The sequence below is a fragment of the Zosterops lateralis genome (assembly GCF_965231275.1).
Source record: "Zosterops lateralis genome assembly, chromosome: 24".
Taxonomy (NCBI): Eukaryota; Metazoa; Chordata; class Aves; order Passeriformes; family Zosteropidae; genus Zosterops; species Zosterops lateralis.
Window position 1 is genome coordinate 1,278,359 of NC_139784.1, and position 21,861 is coordinate 1,300,219.

The 21,861-nt window shown below is 46.3% G+C and overlaps 1 protein-coding gene across 1 annotated transcript in view; it reads right to left on the bottom strand.

Annotated features, from left to right (window-relative positions):
• Positions 1 to 21,861, bottom strand: part of MYO1D (myosin ID) — a 154,744-nt gene extending 132,883 nt beyond the window's left edge. Inside the window, exon 1 of the mRNA XM_083877442.1 lies at positions 21,642 to 21,861. Within this exon, the coding sequence (XP_083733568.1) occupies positions 21,642 to 21,736 (95 nt within the window). The 5' untranslated portion in view covers positions 21,737 to 21,861. The remainder of the gene's footprint in view (positions 1 to 21,641) is intronic.

Here is a 21,861-nt window from a genome sequence, read left to right on the forward strand (position 1 = left end):
ACTGCGGTTAATCTGCAACCAGATCATCCACTCCAGGGCAGCTGAGGATTAAATGTACAGGAAATAAAACAGATATTTCTACAACTAAACATTAACTTGCTGCTGAACTATGTTTTAAGCCACTCATCTTCCTCAGTAAGTCAGGAAAGAAGAGGGTGCTGACACCCAGGTGTTACTGAGACTGTAAAGCACCATTTCATTTCAAACAGTGAAATGACACACACAACAGCAACCATCACCTCCATGAACCAGGGGGACTTGCAGAAATGTGGGATTCTTTTTCATCAGTGATTGCCTCCTCACATACTGATCACTGCTTCAAAGTGCAGGGCAGGACTTGTATCCCTGGTTTAACTGGGTAGGTTCAGATTGTTTTGCTCCCAAAGTCCTTCCTGATGACCTGTTTGAACCCTGTTTCCAAAGAGACCTGAGAGAACAGGTACCTAAGATGCCCTGGTATGAACGGCAAGGTAAGACTGCCCTGGCTGTGCAACATTTGTGCCTCCAAAGGCATCAAAGTCTCTCCTGCTGCTCCCAGCAGCCTCTGCAGGGAAAACCCCTCAGTGCTGGGACAGCACTTCATAAAACACTGACCAGCTGCTGATACACAACCCAGCACACACATATGGCACTTGCAGAAACTGCACTGATGTGGGACTGCTTATTTAAACACAGCCTCCTGCTGCACTTTCCCCACAGCATCGATTGTTTGTAAATGTGTAATTACAAGGCAAAGGGCACGCAGGAGGTTTTCATCACAGCCTGAGCAGATAGAAGCAGTGCAGAACAAAACAAAGGGATCAGTATTTTAACAGCTTCCAAACTACAGCACCACAATGGCCAAGCAGTGGGGCCCATTTTCAAATTACAGCTTGTTGGGTGATAATTACATCAACAGCACTGCAATTACTGAGCTTGTGATCGTCCCAGTCTGATCAGGAACAGCAGCGTGCTCTGCAGCTCAGTGTTATTACACAGGTTCTACAACTGGAAAAGAGACCTGGAGAAATAATCCAAAATTCACAAGGGACCAATCCCTCACAGTCAAGCTGAAAGAACTGTCAAACATCTAACCAGACTAAAGGACCGTTATTAAAGCAATGGTATCAGCCCAGTAACCTACATCACCAGATTGGAGCCCTTTACAAGCCATTGCTCATTCATAATAGCACTTTTATTGCTGCTTCTTGAACCCTGAATTGGTTCGTGGCCCCCTCATGTTCCCACCTCTCTCTTTCACATTGTACCCAAGCTTAATTAAAAGGGGAAAAAAAAAAAAAAAAAAAAGGGGGGGGGGGGGGGGGGGAAGGTGGGGGGGGGGAATTATTAGAGACAACTGTCATCACACCACAGCTGACAGCAATGAAGAGAGCAGTCCAGCCAGGCCACGATTGTAGCCACAGTCAGCCAGAATTTGGGCTGCTGTGGCTGGTGCTCCCATCATGAAGGCGTGGTTTGTACCCGCCCCAGCAGAGGGAAGCACGGGAAGGGCAGTTTGGGAGCACCAGGACAGGTTATTTATTAGCTGTGACACAGGGCCAGCCAGGCCAGCAAGAGGCATTTCTGGCAGCACTACTCGCTCTGGGATCAAGGTATTATTTCAGCTATTGACAGATCATTCAGGGTGGCATCCAAACAAGGGCCTGTTGCAAACAGAGAGGTTGACACGGCAGCAGGACACAAGGTGCTGGCACTCCCAGGCAGAGCTGCAATTACAGCAGTGCCTCCCTCACAGCTGGCACTCAATGAATTACAGCAAAAACTAGGACGTTAAGAGCACAAGCATCCTGTATAGATGAAGGAAATGAAGATAATAAAAATAGCTGTAAACTAGGTTCAGTGACTTGTGACCACAAAACCCTCCAGCAGAAAGATTTGCACCTTCCACCACTGCAAAACAAGTGTCAGGCTGGTACCTTCAGTAAAGGGATGTGACTTTGAAAATTAACCCCTCAGCCACTTTGGCCAAGGTGGTCTGTCAGCAGTCACTGCTTTGGTTCATCCCTACACTACCTGATAAATCAGTAGTAAATACATGACAAGTATTTAGACCACGTAATACTAATCTGAGCTTTCCCAAGAGGAGAGCTGATGCCACCTCCCAGAGACATAAACGCTTTAGACAGGAAAAACACTTTAAAGCAAGTTAATTCCTGCACTGCTGGTCACATTCCCTGCTTTGTCTTAGGACTGAGAAGCTTCAGACGTTCACACAGGAACGAAGGACTGTTCTTTGTTGTCAGGACAGAGGGATCTTTGTGCCAGAGCATCCCCCAGGACTGTTCCTGCCAGGAGAGCCAGGGAGCAAGGTGCAGGAGCAGGAGGGGCTGGCTGAGAGGAGCTGCAGGGAGAGCAGCACTGAGCCCCAGGACCATCCCTATCCACTGTTATGGATGTGAATGCTGGAGAACGCAGAGGAAACCACAGTTTATTCTCAACACAGTAGTGAAACATCATGAGAACAGTGCATCTAAACCATAAAATGGCACAAGAGGAGGAAAAGGAAGTGAGTTTCCAAAACAGGATTAGAGACTAAAGTGAAACTGGGAGTTGCACTGACAAGCATAGGCCAAAGCTCCTGATAAAATCAAGCCCTGCCAAGCTCTGCTGTCCCAGAATTCCACGTTTGAGGGAGAGGGACAAAATGGCCCAACAGGGACCTGCCTTCTCCAGAGCCTGAGCAGGGCACACTCCTGTGTCCCCTGTCCCTGTGCTCAGTGTGTCCCTGCTCTGCCCCACACAGCTCCTCAGCACAAGAGCTGCTGCTGCTGCCACCTCCGAGAGCAGCCCACTTTGGAGTATTGGTTGTGTGAACTTTTGGATGACACGCAAGAAGGCAATTTACTATCAGAAAACAAACACTGAAAATTCTGATTCTATCTCAGCCTTCCCCCCCACCAATAATATCCAATAGCTCAAGGATTCCCTAAATGGAAATGCAACTAATGCAAGGCTTAAAGGTCATCTCAAAGGAAAGCTGTGTGTGACAGAACATGGCCTGTCGATTCCACACACATTATTCCAGACTGCCTCGACTGACTCCATCTAGGGCAAAGGAAAAAAAAAAAAACAACCAAGGAAAATGAAGTAGCTGCTTGAAGAGAATTTAAGGAGGTTCCTAACAATTCTTTTCAATATCAGGAAAACATATTTTAAAACATCTCAGCTGTGGCTACTGTGCCAGCAGAACCAGAGTGTTTGATTCTCTGAACACAGCTCTGGTCAGACCAGACAAAAAGGGTGGCAAAGCCACCCAAGACATTCCCCAGGGGCTGCTCTGGAGTCAACCCTGACTGTGGCAGCTCATGTCCATGAGAAGAAGAGTTGCATGGGAGTTAACAGCTGCAGCCACAAAGCCCTTCAGAAAACATGAAAAAAGGTTTTCCTGGTTGTTTTCTGATTTCTCTGCCTGCACTGAGAACAATCAGAGGCACCTGGAGGGCAATAGGACACATACACCAAGGAGCCAGAGCCGTTATGGGCACACCTCACCTGTGTCACTTGCAATGCTGCTGCCACAACACAGCCCACAGCCAGCTTTACACTGTTCCCTGGCTGAAATCACCACTTTGAGGCCAAATAATTATATCTTACATAATGTGGCCACTAGCCAAACTAACAAAAGCTTTCTGAGGAAATCAACATGCCTGAAATTAGACTTGCCATAGGATTTTAAGTAAACTGAATGAACTCTTAAGCCAGTCTGTGGGCTGTGTCAGACGTGGGCTGGGCCTTCATACCCTGTTAAAAACCAAAGAACAATGTCTGCCAGCTGGTTCTCTGCACTAGGAGCTGCAGCCATAAAATGTGACTTGGAAAATTATGTACAGATGGGCCTAGAAGTTTAGCATTTATAAGTTCTCTTGATAGCATGTATTTGCTATAGATAAAAGCAAATCACAATCTTTTCACAAATATCCTTTGCTTGAATTACTCAGAAAACTACCTTAGAGTCAACATCAATTCAGCACAAGAGCAGTGACGAGCTGAAGCACAGACAGGCCAAAAAGAAATCAAACTACTCAGGAAAATGAAATTACATCCTGCCAGACTAACAGCTCGTCTGTGTGCAGAGAGATTGTCTCAAGTCTGTGCTGCTGGGCTTTTTAAAGGCAAACACCAGCTCAGGGTTTTCAGTGGTGTGCAGTTCCTGCCTGTTGATGTCTTTGCTTTACCACAGGGTTGGAAGCAACAACAGTACTGCTCTTGCTGGTAAAGAGAAAATTAATTTAATAACTAAAAAAACTCCTATAACCACTGCCAGTGTGGGCCACATCTTGAGCAACAGCAACATGATAGAAACAGCCATTTTTAGTCCTACCTAACCATTGCAATCTGAAAGAGAGGCTGAAAGTTTTCGAGAGCATATGAAATTCAGGTTTAGGTATGTACTTTCTGCCCTGAACAGAGCCTCAGTAAAATAAACAAACTTCCGTGAAATTTATGGGTACACCAACAAAACTCACGTTGGCCAACAAGATTAAAGAAGAAAAAAATCCAGCAAACTATTCCTCGAGTTAAAACTGAATTCTAAATCAAAATATACAGAAAAAATGCTGAGAATTTGGAGCTTTTGAATAAAAATAATTCACATATTATTATTAAAATTTTCAGAGTAATCAATTCTCCTTTATCCATAGCTTATGAAGGATCTTTTAAAGGTAGATTATTATCTCACTAAATCTAAACCCCAATCGTAATCCAGTGCACTCCTAAAGAACTCTCTCAGATGAACCCAGTTACTTATTCACCTTCAGAGAGATTATAACAAGAATATTTGAAATATTTGGTCTGGCAGGCTGGTACATGACTTCATCCTGCCCAGTCTCCCAGAGGACATCGGGGATTATCTGCAGTGCCAGTTCGTAAGGTTTGGAAAGAGCACAGAGCTGTGGCTGTCCCCACATCACTGCCCAGGGACACCTCACCCACAGGTACGGGCACTGCAGTCCCCGGGGCAGGAAGCAATGGCACTTCTGCAGTTCACTGTGGGGCTGAAAAAACGTCACCCTTGACCTGGAGTGGGAATCATGGCACAGAGATGTGTAAAAAGGAGATTTCAGTGCACTGGTAAAAGTTTGAGACCGGAGACAGTGTTAGGACAAACAAAATGTGATCTGAGCACTTCAGACCAACGCTCCCTCCGTGGAGCAGGGACTTTCTCAAGTCTCCACCTGCCAAAATAAATTTGCTGCCATTTAAGGTTGTTAGATGTTTCCCCGATTAATCACCGCCGCTGAGTCCCGGAGCCGGTTCTCCTGCAGGACGTTACACAACCCAGCCGGCCATGCCAGCGCCAGGGAAGGGCAGCGGCAGGAGCCGGAGCTTCCAAAGGTGGCGTGGAGCTCAGTGCCCGGGCTGCAGAGCTCCTCCCTCCGCGGGACTCCACCGCCGCAGTCCAGGGGAGCCGGAGCACTGCTGGGCAGGTGGGATCCTGCTAGAAACCTTTCCCTGTCCAAGGAATTATTCCTGTTTCTACAGAAGGAATTTAAACTGGGAGGAGTGAAGCCAATTAGGTCACCCTGTTGCTGCAGCCCTGAGGGGGCACTAAAGCATTGATAACAATCTACTTTTAGGAAAGTAATATCTGTAAATATTAGGAAGTAACTCTATAAATTAGCAGGGGAAGTAGGGGGGAAGCAAAAGAAGCACCATAACCAGGGCAATTTCATCCTGGGAAATGCATAGCTCACGCTTTTGTTTAGCTTTAGATCCAAGTGTTTAACTTCACCCACAGAATCCGTAAGTGGAGACAACCATCTTCCATTTAACCTCGCATTTATTTCAAAAGGAATTCCGTAAACACCCGTGATACAGACACGGCAAAGCAGCTGCTCCTGGCTCCACACAAAGTGTTTAAAAAGGGCCGGAGGCCGGTGGACAGAGGTGTCAGCAACAAAATGCTGGAGAATAGAAAAGAGTGGAAATAGCGAAAAGAGTGTCTTGAGCTGAAAAAAAATTGCAGCTACAAATCTTTTCAACTTCTATTCCAGTTGTGTGAAGTCCATCACGGTTGTATTTGACAGCTGCCATCCCAGGCCCAACTGCAGATGCTGCTACTGGTGAGGAAGTTTCTGCAGGAAGATCTTGCTTTGGATAAGGCATGAGGAACTTTGCCCTCCACCTCTGCACGCTTCAGGAGATGTCGCTCTCAGAGGAGGTGGCAGCACTAATCAGCTGGGGACTATTGTCTGGTCCTGATCAGAGCAGTTCTGGCTCTCTGGGGAATCCACAGGCACAGACTGCAGACTGAGAACGTTTCCCCCGGTTCTCTCAGCCCATCCCATCAGCTCCACGGCTCCTGTGAAACGCAGCTACCACCAGTTCACCACCCACAACTAGCTCCTTGCTGCAGCTGAGGTTTTGCAAGGCGAAACTCTCACTGAAATGGAGATAACCCGGCACTATCTAGGAAATTAACACTCATTAACCACCAGGACTCCCACAGGCTGCTGCAGCAGGAGTCCCAGGCCTACAGAAACAAGCCAGGAGGCAGAGGACTGTCAGCAACAACAGTGTTGTTTTCTCAAAGGTGACCTTGGGCAATTTCCACTCCCGGTTACAAAACCAAGGCAGACTGGAGGGCAGGGGAGCCTCAACACCCGAACGGAGACACCCTCCACCCTCACACTGGGGTTCTGATGCTCTTTGGTGGACAAATAGCAAAGAAAAGCAAACTGACCCATAGAGGCTACCAGGGAAAGTTCACTGGCTACTGGATAAAATATTCAGTAGCCTAAATAATACACATTATAATGGCCTGGCTTATTTTTGCTATAGGTGGATCTGGCAAACATGAGTCATCTTTGGAGGAAATCCCAAAATGCTCCCCTACCACACAGTCATATCTGTACACAGAGAATAAGGAACTAAGTCCAAAACCAAAAAAAAAAAGCCACCTTCACATTGCCACCGGTGTTGGACAAATTTGCCAGGGAGGTAATTTCCAGCTGGAAAATTTTAAAGCAAATACTGATTAAGATCACAGGTTTGTTATATTTGGAATTAGGGGAACAAAGCAGCTAAAGTGTCTACATAAATGTGATCTAACAAATGAGTTTTCATGAAATCCCACAATACACTTGGTAAGAAAGCAAGGCATAGTGAGACAAGATGGTGTCTGCTTAATAGGAAGTGGGTTTTATTGCTATTTCAACTTCTCTGTGATGCCATTCAAGGCAAATCTTACAAGAAAAATCCAAGGCACGTTTAAGAGTGGCCAGTTACACTCTGCAAATGTGAAACCCCTGAAGCAAATGAGGGACAAACACTGCAGTGGCATCCAGAAGCACCAGAAAGTGATTAATCCTGAACATAATTATAGAATGGAAGAGCTCAGCAAGGACTGGCACTGGGGTAAGACTGTTGGGTCTCTCTGGCTCCCAGAGGAGCGAAGACTGGCTGAGAGCAGGGCCCTTCAGCCCTCCAAGGCTGAACCAAGAAAATTACGCTAGAAAGGAAACTTTAACACAATTAACACAGCCTGGGGAAGGGAAGGTTGTGTGGAGACCTCACAGCACCTTCCAGTGTCTGAAGGGGCTACTGAGAAGCTGGAGTTGGACTCTTTGTCATGAACTGCAGTCACAGAACAAGGCAGAATGGGTACAGGTTGAAAAAAGAGAAATTCAGGTTAGATATTAGGAAGAAATTTTTTCTTTGCAGATAATGAGACAGTGGAACACGCAGCCCAGGGAGGTTGTGGATGCCCCAACTGTGGAAATGTTCAAGGCCAGGCTGGATGAGGCCTTGAGGAACCTGGTCTGGTGGGAGGTGTTCCTGCCCATCATGGGACTAAATGATCCCTTCCAACCCCTTAACACTCTATGATAAAACAGCTAGAAAAGAAGGTGTCCATTGAGACCTTCTGTAAGATCTCTAATGGGACAAGTAGGAGAAGGGAGGGGGTCAGTGGGAATTGAATGTTGAGGAAGTTTTGTCACCCTGTGCCAGCGGAACCCCCAGCATCACTTTGTACCACCAGTTCCCACCCTGGAAGGCACTTGGGGATCCTGAGCAGAGAAGCAAAAGATTCTTTTCCCTGGCAAATCAGTTCCCAGGCATTAACACCAGCACCTGAAAGCACCTAAGGGCAGAGACATTCCTCCTCAAACCCCTCCGTTCTTGTGTGACAATACAATTCCTGTAAAAGGCAAGTCTGACATTCCCCACTCCATAAAAATCCATCTGCTGCCTTTACTTTCTCAGTGTTCATTCAAAATTTCTGTGGGAATGAAAACTACTCCACTTTTCCCCTCTGAATGAAAGATGCAATTTCAGAGTCAAAATCCTTGGTGTAAAAACCCCATGGCAGGAGAAGTTAATCCCAGACAACCCAAGGGGACAGTGGCAGTGGCAGCAACACTGAACAAGGAGGGAAAAACAAGTCTGAGAAATAAATTTCACCACTTGTGATTTATTCCATGTGTATCATGATAACTATTGTTTTTTCTTAAAATACACCCTGTTAGAGTAAAAAAAATACAACCACCCTCACCTTCATTAAGGGGTTTTTAGCTTTCATCACTGTGAAGTTGGAAACAACCACAGAATAACGGAAAGGTTTAAACATCAGAGAGCAGAACAAAACCATGAAATGCTTGCACGAGCCTGTGCTGTTCCATCACACTGTTCCTCCCCTGTCCTCATGGAAAAATGGATGGTTTGTAGCTGATGTGGGATTCGATGTTTTTTCAACTTGCTTTCTCCCCCGATGAAAAAAAGAAACTATTTGGCACTCACAGCAGTGGAGGGTACGAAGAGTATCAAAACCCAGGTCAAAACACAAAGAAATCTCTGTCCTCAGTGATAGAAACTTTTAGTTTGCAAAATATCCAGTGCACTCCCTTACTCAAGGAATGAATCAAAGGCTCCCACTCTCCATGTGACACCCAGGGAGGACCAGATGGGTGGGTACAGTTGGGCAATTTTCTACACAGCAAATTATTCGGGATCTGGCCATTAGTGCTATCAGTTTCCACATCAAGTACCTCATTAGGATAAACAGAGACTGCTCCTTTGTCTTAAACACGGCCAGCCAGCACATCTCCATATGAAAGAAAGGAGGTGGGGATATTTTCCCCTGAAAGCTTTCCCAGATTGGTTCTGGGGCTTACCCTGCTCATCAAGACACGAGAGAATTTGGCACTTGAGGTGAATCGTCCTTTGGCACGGCACAAAGGATGGGAAGGTGCTGTGGGAATTACTGCCAGCACAAGATTTATGTCACATAACCAGGGACAAGTAAAGAGGAGCCTTCAAAAAAGGCAGCAAAGGTGTCTTGATTAAAAAAACCCAACAAATACTGATCCGACTACTTAATTGTTTGATCTTCCCACATCCCTTGTACAACATAAACCTGACACTGACCAAGCCAGTCTTTCTGTAAGAACCTGTTCACTTATCCCTCCTGTGATTCACTGTGGTTTAAGTGCACATTAATAAATGTAACCCTGGCAAATGATTCCTTTCATTTGGTCAAGGTGCCACAGAACCTCAAATTCATCAAGTTTACTGCATTTAACTTCTGTTATTTTTTCTAGGTACAAGGACAATCCAGGAAAGGCAGAAGGTTAAAATGTATCAGATGGAATTTAACATTTTGAAATATTATGTCCCAATTCTACAGTTTCCATGATTCAGCTACAAAGTTTGCAACACAACACATTTTTGTTTGTCCACTAGAACAAGTGATCTGTCCATCTGCACTGGGTCTGCTCACTAACTTCATAAACAGCCTTTCAGGAAAGCAGCTGAGCAGCCAATTACCAATCGGTTAAAGACAGAACTCCTGGGAGAAGACCAAGACTGACACAAGTTTTTTCCCTAAATTTATTAGGAACACATCTGGGCTGGCCCTGAAGTCAATCACAGCCTGTGGTGTGAGATCAGAGCCCCAAACCCACATTATCCCCTCAGAGCAGCCCTGAGAACAGTGAACATCTTCCTGCTCCAATGGCTCATCCAGAGAGCAGAGGGTGCCACCTTGGCTCCTCCACGAGAGCATCCAAGATCCAGAAACCCAGCAGCAAAACAGGACAGAAACAATCAGGCATTCTTTAGGTTGATGAAAGATTTGTGATTTGAGGCTTCCTGCATGGCAGGACATGATACAAGTAGCATCTTTTAGGAGCTGGGTGTCTCCCATCACTCTTTCCTGGGTTTCCCACTCCTGCCAGGCATGTGGAATTTGGCACTGCTCCTCAGGGCACAAGGACTCTTATCCAAACTCCACAGCACCCACGATTCCAGCATTTCAGGTGACAGCCTGGCACCAGTTGCCCTCACTGCCTGCAGGGATGCTGGGACAGCATCAAAAATCAAACCAGGCAGCCAAGATATTTGGTGAAAAACAAGACTTGTTTTGACAACAAGCAGCGCCCCCTTTAAGTTTCCAAAAATGTAAGTCCATAATGGAAAACATGTTTTCTATCGACTGATTGGGAAAATGAAGCCAAATAGTCCCAATAATTTCAAAACTGTTTAGGTTTCCTTCAGTTTCCTACCAAGCCCAGCTCTCTGGGTTTCATACCAGGTTTCAAAGCTTTGCACTTCACACAGATCTGCCTTTCCCTGGCGTTTCCTCAGAGGGGTTTAAGTTCCGTAACCAACGCGAAGTCAGAGAAGCAGCTGCCAGACACTGGAGATGTCTAGCTCAGGAATGTCTGCATCCTTGAAAGCCAGGATGCAGCACGGCCCAAAAAACAAGAACAAAGACAAGATTTCCACTGTTTGTTTTGCTGGAGACACAAACGCTACATTTATCAGGAAAATAAGGGAAAGGGATACTTCTGTTTCTCTCCCAGTACTGCAGCACAGGCATTGTCTGTGTTCTTCTCACCTGGAACAGGTCAGAACCACACAAAGCAAAGCTCCTTTCTGACTGCGACACAGGCAAACTCAAAAAAGGAAACGCTGATTATCAAGCAGCACTGTCCGCAAAGTCAAACATCCAACCTCGGGCTTATTTTAGAAAGGCTCCCTGGTAATTTGCCTGTGCTTTTGAAAAGCAAGGAATATGTTTTGAATTATAAGAGGTTACAGGGACATTTTTGTGGTAAAGTTGGACTTTCATTTGCAAAAAAAAAACCCTCGATGCTACAGAGATCCTTTCGGAAATAACATTTTTTTGTCATTGCTAAGCACTTTTCAACAAAGTTTAACAGCTACTGTTCCAAGGAGGTGTTTACATCCAGCTTTAAAATAATCTGGGGGTTCTTCTGTGCCTGGAAGCACAAGGAAAAGCAGCACGGTGTCCTTCTGACAGTCTGAGAAGCAAACAAGGGAGGACATTCTCTGCAGGGTGCAGGGCCAACAATTTTTCTAAGCAAGTTCACTGGAAGACTCCGGTGCTCCAGGTCTGGTGTTTTGGGATTCCTCTGGGGCCTAAAATGTATTTACAGCTCTTTGAGTCTGTTTTCATTCGCTCCCCTGGTCTTTACAGCCGGCATCAAGAAGCAACAACACACAAAGAAGGTGGTATTAAGGAGCAGTGGAAGGCACCATTTCCCGCCTCGGAAGTTTATAAACTCCATATCCAGTTCCTTTATAAACAGTGCAGGGGAGGGGAGGCCTTCAAAGAGCCAGAGCTGGAGTTTTCTTTTGAAGGTGAAATTTACTTTATCATTCATTATTGTAAACAAAATAACCTATTTAGCTGCAGCTTAGCAATCTGAATAACAGCAAAAGTTTTAGTGTAAACATCTCAGCGATGTGATGTGGAGAATGAAAGCTTCATTGTGCCCTTGATGGCCGTGGTGTGAAGGCTTTCACAGCCACCGCGGTTTTTACCCCTCCAAATGCCATGGAGGAGCTCTCCCCACAGAAAGCCGTGCAGTTCCTACAGTGGGAAAGGGGATTTTTTGTTTCACTTTGTTTTTCTTTGCTGTTCATGGTGAGACAGCCTTTGCTGCCGTGCAGTAGCTGTTAAAAGATGGGTTCTCATTCCTACCCGGCTGTTGAGCTCCCTGGGCTGCAGTGAAGTGCTGGAGTCCCCTTTAGTTCCCTGCTGCGAGTTTGTCCTGGGCACCATAAACAAACCCCAGGGCAATGATGAAGGCGCTGATGCTGTAATGGGAGACAGATATTGAAAGGGAACCAGTCCTGAAAGTTTCAGCTGGTGCCTCAAAGCATAATTCATTTGAGGAGTAGCCATGCACACCTGCTCTCCATCAGAATGGGACAGAAAATCTTGATGGGGGCCCCAGAATAAAGGGATTAATTCTGTCAGAACTTCCAGTGAAACATGGCTTGAGCTGGCTTGATATGAATACAGATGCAGGGGCAAGGACAAAAATCCGTTATGTCTGGAGGTGGAGTTAAGCCCATCAACCCAAACAGCACACCCAGCCCCAGGAGCACATACACCCCACCTATTGCAGAGTCCTGCCACAGATCTGCAGTTTTTGTTTCCCAGGAAGATGGAATGAGCATTCAGGTTTCCCAAGTTAAGTTACATCAACCTTAAACAGGAACATATCAAGATACCCTGATCAGATAATTTTCTACCTGAACAACCTCAGGCAGGATAACATCGGAGCAGGCTCTGTCCAGACCCAAGAGAAAAAGAACTGTAGTGGGCTGGGATCTAGCAGGGAGCCAGGAAATGACTTGAGCAGATGGACATGATAATCAGTGATTGCAGCACTGCAAACCTCCTGCCATGGCACACTTTGTGTGGGCTCCATAATTTACACATGGAAGGAGGAGGAGGCAGTGTCTTTGCTGGAAGTTATATTTCTTGCATGCCAAAAGGAGCATCTGAGGGAAAAGCACGGGAATGCTGGTCAGAAAGTTCTGAGACAGACATGGCACAGATCAGTCCTGCAGGAGAAACTGATAAACACGGAGAGGAGATAAGCTGTTCTGAGGTGGAACAGGAGGGAGGCAAAGAGATAGGTGAAGGAGATAGAACTGAGAGCAAAAGCAATCTTTGTAGATAACTCTGAACAAGCTCTGTGGGAAAGGGGGTTTGTCAAGGCACAAGAGAAGGAATGAGCACAAAAATCAGTGTGAGGTGACTCTGGGCAAGGCTGGGCTCTGTGTATGGCTCAGGCTTGGCCTGACACACCACAGGGGAATAACAACACCTGGCTTGGGATGCAAAAGCTGGAAAGGATCAAGTCCAACAGTGCAGGTGGAACAAGGGAACTGCTGTCCAGAGGAGCTCAGTGCTCCAGCCCCAGGGAATTCCAGCTAACAGACAGGGCAAAGCTGGGAAGATCAGCCCAAATCAGAGACTACACTGAGGAGCTGAAGGGACATGAACAGCAGGGGAAAAGCTGGGCAGAGGTGTCCAGCTGCACACAGAAGGTGCTGAAAGAGGAGAGAGGAGACATTCAGGATGACCAGGAGGGTCCTGCAGTTACAGAAATATGGGAAATCAGCAGGAGAAAGGAAGGTCAGGTGGGACAACACTTCTTGGAGAGACAGTGGGAGTCAATGCCTGACATACCAGAATAGAGCAAGAAACATACAAGGCTGAGAAATTACATTGTGGCTGCCCAGGGACATGGAACTGGTTTAATGCCACATTTTCACCCAATAGTACATTTTCCTGGAATATAAAGCTCTGGATCAGACCAGCCCAACAGTCACACAGAAACTGTTCTCTGAAGTGTCACTGGGCAAGTGGCAGCCATAGGGCACGTCACTGCAATTTTTAAACCCAGAAGGGAAGGTCAGCAGCATCTCAGCAGCCAGGAAACATGGGCAACTACAGCAGAACAGGACAGAACTGATGAACAAATATTGCAGCACTGTTCAAGGAGAAATTTTGAAGTCTGCACAGAAAAATGCTCCGAAACTATTGTGGGCAGAATGGAAAATACCACCAACACCAAGAGTCAGAGCAAGAGCTTGGTATGTCCCAGTCAGTTCTGCTGCTGAGCCTGAGAAGTTGAGCACTGCAAGACCACCAATGATGATATGGTTAGGTCCTCTGGCTTATCATTGATAAGTATTTTATTTAAAAGGTCTTTCAAAGATATCCCCCTCCTCCTGCCTCGGGCTCTGACAGGACAGTATCTGCTGTCCATCTAAACCACCACCCAAAGGAACTGCTCTGGGTGCTGCCACCACACACAACTCAGAGACCAGAAAAACCTCATTCTTAGCCAAAGACAAAGGTTATCTCAGGAACAGTTTAATGGCTTAGATTTGAAGAAAAATGAAGTCTTTCAAAAAAGTTAAGTCTACCTAATGCTCCTTTTTCACTCCCAAGAACAGAACAGCCTCACAGCCAGGCTGTTTCTTTCAGAACTTGAAAACACTTGAAAACACCACAAGAGAACACTTTTACACCTAGTGCATGTGACAGCAGCATCAAGAGCTGAGATCTCATCACATCTCACCAAAGAAGCCCTTAAAGAAACAGAAATCTTCTTTACAAATTGTATTTTTGCTTCAGAGAACTGGAAATGAGCATTTACCACCAGGGGACACAGAGCTCCCCTGCTTCACACTTACAAGGCAAAACTTTGAGCAGACATCTGTTTCCTTCTCCCCTCCTCAGAATTGCTTCATTCCATAAGAAGATCCAATCATGACCAAGGGATGCAGAGAGAGATGATACAACTCCAAATACTTTGTGAGATCTGCATCTTTAAAGGAATTCCAGTAAATATCACTAAGTTCAGGTGATGTCAAAGCCTGCTCAGTCAGAAGAAATGCCAAGAGTTAAAGAAATGCAAAGACTCGTGAGTGTTAGATCAGCAAAGCCACCTGGAGAGGCAGATTTTTGAACAGAAGTCAATGCAAAGAACTCTTGTCTAAAGGAGGCCACGAGACTTACTGGAAGTATTAACAAATATTTACTGCAGGAGTTTAGCAGATCTTGGAGTCAATGTGCAGCTGGTGAAACTCAGCAGGTGATGACAAATCTCTTCAGTTAAGATGGCGCAGGTTACACGAGCCACCTCAAACATGGGGTAGGCAAAAACCAGAACAGGATTCCACTTGACAGCATCCCAAACAGATGCCCTGCAACTCTGAGGAGCACCAGGACCCACAGCACTTCATCAGAATCTACAAAATTATTGCAGAGTAAGGATGAAAGCCAAATGACTGCTGAGGAATTCCTAAATTACCAGCTGGCTTTTGGAGATATACTTTGTGTAAACAGCAGGAAAAAAGACTTTTAAAAATGCAAGAAAGAGCATTTCTTATTGACCTAATCCCCCACCGTTCTGGTTACTTCATTGATTCTGTCAGGTTTTTGTTTCACACCTGATGCCAGGTGCCATGCATGTCCCTCCCCAAGCTGCTGCCACCTACCCACAATTAAATGTTACCTGTGCTCTGGCAAGGACCAGAGGCAGCTGGAGGAAGGACCAGCAGGTCTGGGGCAGAGCATCAGCAGCCCCAGAATTTAGAAGTATAAGGCACCCTGAAAGACTGATCTCATTCATAAATCTAACCTCATATATTATTCAACACCCAGGTGGCTAAAATTATTAAACACTCCCCACCCAGCTGCTATAAAAAGACTCCCATAAAACTTCCCTCTAAGGAGGCTTTCATCAGGCAGGGAGGGCAGATGTGCTGAAGAAGGTCCAGTGAAACCAGATAAACTCAGCACATACGGAGGCCAAACAAACTCCAGGCTGGTCATCACCTCGTTCAAAGCCTGGCTCATGGGAATTCCAGTCAGGAATCCTGGAGCAGCAGCTCCAGGTGTCCATGGGCTAAGGAGTCCCTGTGGAGTTGGGAAGCTGGCCTGGATTCTCCCTTTGCTACTAGTCTGGTTGGGATTTGCTGTTCAAGTGAGATCAATGGCCTTTTCCAAAGCTGAAGATCAGGCTGGCCCCAGGCCAAGCTCATAAGTCAAATTTTGATGGACTAAGGGGAATTTTCATTCCATTCATTCCCAACTGTGACACGAGACAGCTTCTGCAGGTTGAGCAACTCTGAGGAAGCCAAGAAGGGCTGATGAGACTCAACTGCTGCTGGCCTGAGTAGAGCAAGGAGTGTCCTGCAGCACCCAGAGGCAGATGCCCCTCTCCAGGGAGAAGGCAGCCTCCTCCCAGCAGCTCTTTAATCCAACACCACATGAACAATTCACATATTTATAACTATTTAAAATGAGGAAATTAAAATGGCTTAAAGGCATGAAAGCTTGTTTATGAACCATGAATATTTCATTAGGAAAAGCACAAATGAAACCAAGCATTCACATAATATTTCCTCTGTTGGGATTAAATACGGTTTATTATCTCATGGGAAGCCAAACCTCTCCCACCGCAATTTCAACCCCAAATATGAATGTTTAAGATGGTGCTCAAAAGATAAGGAATCAGTGTAAAAATATCAGTGTAATACAGACAGCACTCTTCACTCCAAAACTGCAACTGAGGTTTATCAAGGGAAGAGCAAAAAGGGCATAATACTGAGCAAGAACAAATGAGACCCACAGCTGGGCTAAGAATTGTTCCTAATGGGTCATAGGGACATCCATTTCCTGAAAATGGGGACAAATTACAGCATTTGTTCAACCCCAGAACTTGTGCTTGCTTTTCCAGACCTGAAAAAGGAAAACAACACAGTCTGCAGATCTGGGGGACACTGAATGGCAGAACAGAAGTCTGGCCTTTCAGAAATTGAAGCTCTTCCCTGGAAGTGTCCTAGGCCAGGGCCGTGAAGCAACCTGCTCCAGTGGAAGGGGCATGGGGGTGTCCCTTAGGGTCACCTTCCAATCCAAACTATTCTGTGATTTTAGGATTCTAAAGAATGGCCTTAACTCGCCACATCATCCAGAAAAGCAACAGGGTTTTTTTGACAGAGGCCCAAAAGGTACAACCTCCACACAACTACCTCAAGAAAATTCCTTTGAGATATCCCTCTGCAGCATTTAAACCCCATTCAGTTTGCTCCAGCCTTTTTCTAGGACTCCAGCACTTGCCTCACCCCTGCCTGCACAACAAACACTTCCCTCAGCACCAAATTCTTTCTCAGGAGAACTAGATTTCAGTATAGATTCTTGATGCCAAAACTATTAATAATCATAGCAAATATCTATGATTCAAATGGACCTGCAATAAATACAGACAAAGAACTGTTGACTTAATCTGAAAATGCCAGGGTTTGTGAGATAGTTGAGAAGCGTTAGAAAAATTACTTTTGTGTGTTTTTAAGTGAACACAGAACTGTGTTTTTATGAAATGCTGCTTTGGGAGGCCAGAAGTCATGGCGTGCACAGGGAGACAAGTGCAAGGACTATTAACTCATAGTTCTTGTACCACTCCAGGCTCAGGTGAGCTGGGATGACCAGGAGCTATCTGAGTAGCAAGTACAGCCTTCCACAGCTGGTTTCATGCTGGAAGTACTTAAAGAAGAGGAAAACAACCCCAAATTCATTTTACAATCATTACACATCACCAGGTGCTCTCACTGCCTTCCTTTCACACATCCTTGAATTCTTTAATATCAGTGACACAGATCAATTGTGTTCCCGGGGGGATTTGCACAATGCTTATGAAAAATGAGCAACTCACTAGAAATCAGCAGAGGATGAGTCAGGTAGCACCCGCAGATGTGGGAACATAAACACCACGAGCACACAGCTCACATCAGACCCCCTCAAACTGCCCTGATGCTGCCCTGTGTAATTGTCTGCTTCGCCCTGCATTTCTCTGTGGTTTCCCACTCTCAGTGGGTCAGGAGTGCTGGGTTTGCCCCCACACGATCCTACTGCCCAACACAGAGTGGATGGGTCACATCTGACTGTCCTGGCACACACCTGAGACTCTGGGAGGAGTAACTGCTCTGCCAAAGGCATTGCTAAGGCTGCACAACAGATAATTCAAGAACTCCCTCTTTGCACTCCACAGATCCCATTTTTAACACTCAGAGGTTTGATCTGTTTGTAAAGGCAAATGCAAGCGGCACAGAACTGTGAGTGGTCTTTGCAGTGTAATACAAGAAATTACCTGATAAACCAGAATATTTCATACTTCTGAAAAATAAGCTTCCTTATGAGGAAGTAAATTAAAAAATGTAACTTTTACTACTTGAAATTTTCACTATGGCACGAAGAAAATGAGGTGGTGGAGTTTCCTGCTTCTCTTACTCAATAGTTTCATCTACACCACAATTTCTGCAAAAGCTAAGCAGCTCTGGCCAGACCAACACTCCTTTTCCATGAGCACCATCTCACTCCACCTGCCATGGACTAGGCACGGGCATGTGAAGTCAAAAGCAGTGAAATAAAGAGTTTTACCAAGTCCAGAGTCTTCTCCCATCACTTACAGCAGGTAACACTTGACTACAGATAAACACCTGCCTGCCAGTGGCAGGACCTGAGAGTTGCTGGACACAAAACGATTCCCTGTTATAAGGAGTCCTTCAATTAATCTGATGTCCTGAGATTGGAATTGCCAATCACTCCTGCAGCAGTGCAGAGATGAGCAGGCACTCACTGAAGGGATGATGGGCAACTGACACAAAAACCACTCAAATACAGCTATTTTAATAATTCCAACTTATGAGCATTCCAGAAACAATTGTCTGTTCCAGTTTTGGAGGTTACTATATAGAAACAAAGCTACTGAGTCCACACAGACCATTCCCACAGTCCTGCCTTTTTTTTTTTTTTTTTTTTTTTTAATTATTCTGATGACTAAGAATCACAACCAGACATTTGGATGAAGCACACTCAAGACTAAGGAATTCAAGGACAGGATGGGTTTTATTTACAATAAAGTGTAACACACAGTAACTGCTGAGTGTCCAAAGAAACGTTCATTGAGTAGCTGTAAGAAACAGCCATCAAAAGGTACTGACACGGTGATATCCCTGCTGAATCATCACTCAGACCTACAAATAACTAGGCATGAGCACTGGGTCTGGGAGATGGGTTATTAAATTCACACTGCATCACTCACCTACACAGGCACACTCATCCAGCCCATGTCAACACCACTAAATTCAAATACTACACTAATGAAAAGTGCAGCTTCACCATTCCTCTTTTTCCCACTAGAGACATCCTTGGGGAAATATCCTTGCATGCACTGAAACTGGTATGATTTCAATTCCACCCACATCTGGGCCGACTTGGGAACTAAATCCAGCACAGCCCGTCTTGGGTCAGCCAGTGACCCCAAACAAAAATAGCTCTGGCAGAAAGCCGGATTTATGGAATAGGGTGGAGCCCATCCAAGTGTAAACTGAACAAACCCTCCACGGGCACTCAGGGATGGAGGAGCAGCAAGTCGTTCCCTGTGCTCAGCACAAAGGGGACTCTGTCACCTCACAGTGACACAACCAACCCTTGAGCAGGTCCCCAGCTGGGTCTCACACAGGTCTCACGTGTCAGCACCAAGAGGCAATTCCCTCTCCAGAGCAGTAAATGTGAGCAGCAGGTGTTGCCTGAGTGTTGTAAAACACCAGCAGCAGGGTCGGGGTGACAGCCCAGGGCCACCACACAGCGCCCAACACCAGCAGAGCTCAGCAGCTTTCCTGAAAGGCCACACTCTTGGGAAATTCACATCAGCTTTCCCAAATGTCCCAGTGCACACAGACCTAAGGCAGGGGATGGCAGCACCAAGGTTATAAAAATTAACAGTATCAATTAACTTTTGACAAAAGCTTCTTCTGCCCACAGCACAGACACCAGCTGACCTTGAAGCTCAGGCAGAGCTCTCGGCTGGGTGAGAAGAACTTGAGTCTGAACTACTGTCAAGAGGATAAACCCGGGTTTGGGTAGGTTTGAGTGCCAAGGACCAAGGCACTGCAGTTTAATGGGGCCTCCACGGTGTATCAGACACAGCAGGGATGTCCTGGCAACACCCTCAGGCACCATCAGCAACAGCGCAGAGAAAAAAAATAAATGAAGTTGCACATTTATTGTAAGGATCCAGGACTGCTGGCTTGTTCTTCTCATCCCTTCATACAAAATTAGCAAAGTCTGTCTCTGCAAGGCACCTCTCAATGGATTCCTAAAGGCAACCAACACATCACATTGATTTTTAAGCTATCAATCAATTTCCAATATTTCATTTAGATTTCTAGTACACATTATCCAAAGAATAAAACCCCAAGAATAAACCATGACACACAAATTTCCTGCTAATTACAAACATACTGCATGCAAGCCCCTTCTAATACAATTACAGTGTCATAGAGTGTACAAATGAGAAACAAATTTAAACTTTTAGAGGCACTGCAAAATTAATTTAAATCTGAAATCACGTTCAAAGCTCAACCATTCTCATTACAATTGTCTTATATTCAAACACAAATGCCCTCTCTGCCCAAAAAGAAATCCAAAATATAAAAGGAAAGAAGCATAAACCATGCTGGCTGTTATTGCACCCCACAGGATCTGAGCCCTGACCCTGCAGCATCTCAGGGCACAGGTACACCCTGTAGCTCTGTAGCACAGAAACTCCTGAGCACTCAGTGGCTGAAGCAGCCAGATCTCAAAATCTACAGATTTTGTCCAGAGGAGGCAACACAATTGTCTGAAAAAGCTTAGTATTCTCCTTCCTCAATAGCCTGAAGCCTGCTGAGGGAGATTAGCCCACCTCCCATCTAATTGCCAGAGCCACTCTCAGGTGCATCCAACAACACCAAGGGCCTGACTAGTGACTCATTCCAACACCCACCAGAACACAAGTGAACAGGCAGGAAAACCTGAGCAGAACAGGGGTGAGACACAGCCAACAAATCACATTTTTATCCCAAAGGCTTCCCTTTGGCAATTATCAAATCCTTGCACAAGCAGGGGCATAGGAGTTTATCAGGAGGAGCTCCCATGAATGTTTTATAACAGAAAGTGAAAAGCAGCTGCAGACTTAGGGTCCCCCGGCTGTCCTCTATCACTGCTGCCCAGGATTTAGTTGTGCTTGAGAGGGAACAGGCAGGAAAATGTGGATCTTCCCAGCACCCACAACGTCTACAAGGGAAATAAAACCATAAAAATCACGAAATGTTAACACAGCAAATCCACAGCAGCGAGCGGCTGCAATGCCCCCCACGGGATGGAGCAACCTTGGACTTGGTGACTTTTATTGCTCTTTTTTATTTTTTTCTCCAAAGCAACTTTGCAGAATGTCAGCATAGGCGAGAACCTGGCAGAGGGGAGTGGGACAGGGTGCCCAGAGCAGCTTGGGCTGCCCCTGGATCCCTGGCAGTGCCCAAGGCCAGGCTGGACAGGGCTTGGAGCACCTGGGACAGTGGAAGGTGTCCCTGCCATGGCAGGGGTGGCACTGGGTGGGCTTTAAGGTCCCTTCCCAAACCATCCTGCGTTTCTGTGTTACAGGGGAAGATCAACAACATATTGTTCCTAAGGAAAGTCCTTAAGGTCCCTTCGCTCCTAAACCATTCCATGATCCCATGAGGGAGGTGGGCACTGAGGCAGGTGACTCCGGAGGAAGATTTCCCAGAGGGGGCACTGAGAGTTCCCGCAGCCCCCAGGGCTTGGTGCACCCTGAGCACCCGCATCTTTACCCGGCTCCTCCACTCCATAGAAAAATCCACACTTTTGTGCGGGTTTGCTCAGTCCCGGAGGGGCAGCAGGCGGAGGAGGCTCAGGGAGGGTTTCGGTTCCCTCGTCCCCATCAGACTCCATCCAGCCGAGCCGGGTGTGAGGGGAAGACCCGCCGAGCCCCGGGGCAGGGGCGCCGCGCCGCCCGCCCCTCACTCACCGCAGCCGGAGGTTCGCCATGAACTCGGGCATAGTAACGGCGTCCATCAGCACGAAGTCGGCTTTGCCGAACTCCAAACTCTCCTGCTCCGCCATGGCGGCCACTGGCACGGCCGGGACGGGGATGCGGGCCGGGCTAGGAGCGGGATCGTGACGGGACCGGAGCAGTGACCGGGACCAGGATCGGGACCGGGAGCGCTCCCGCCGCTCCCCGGGCGGGG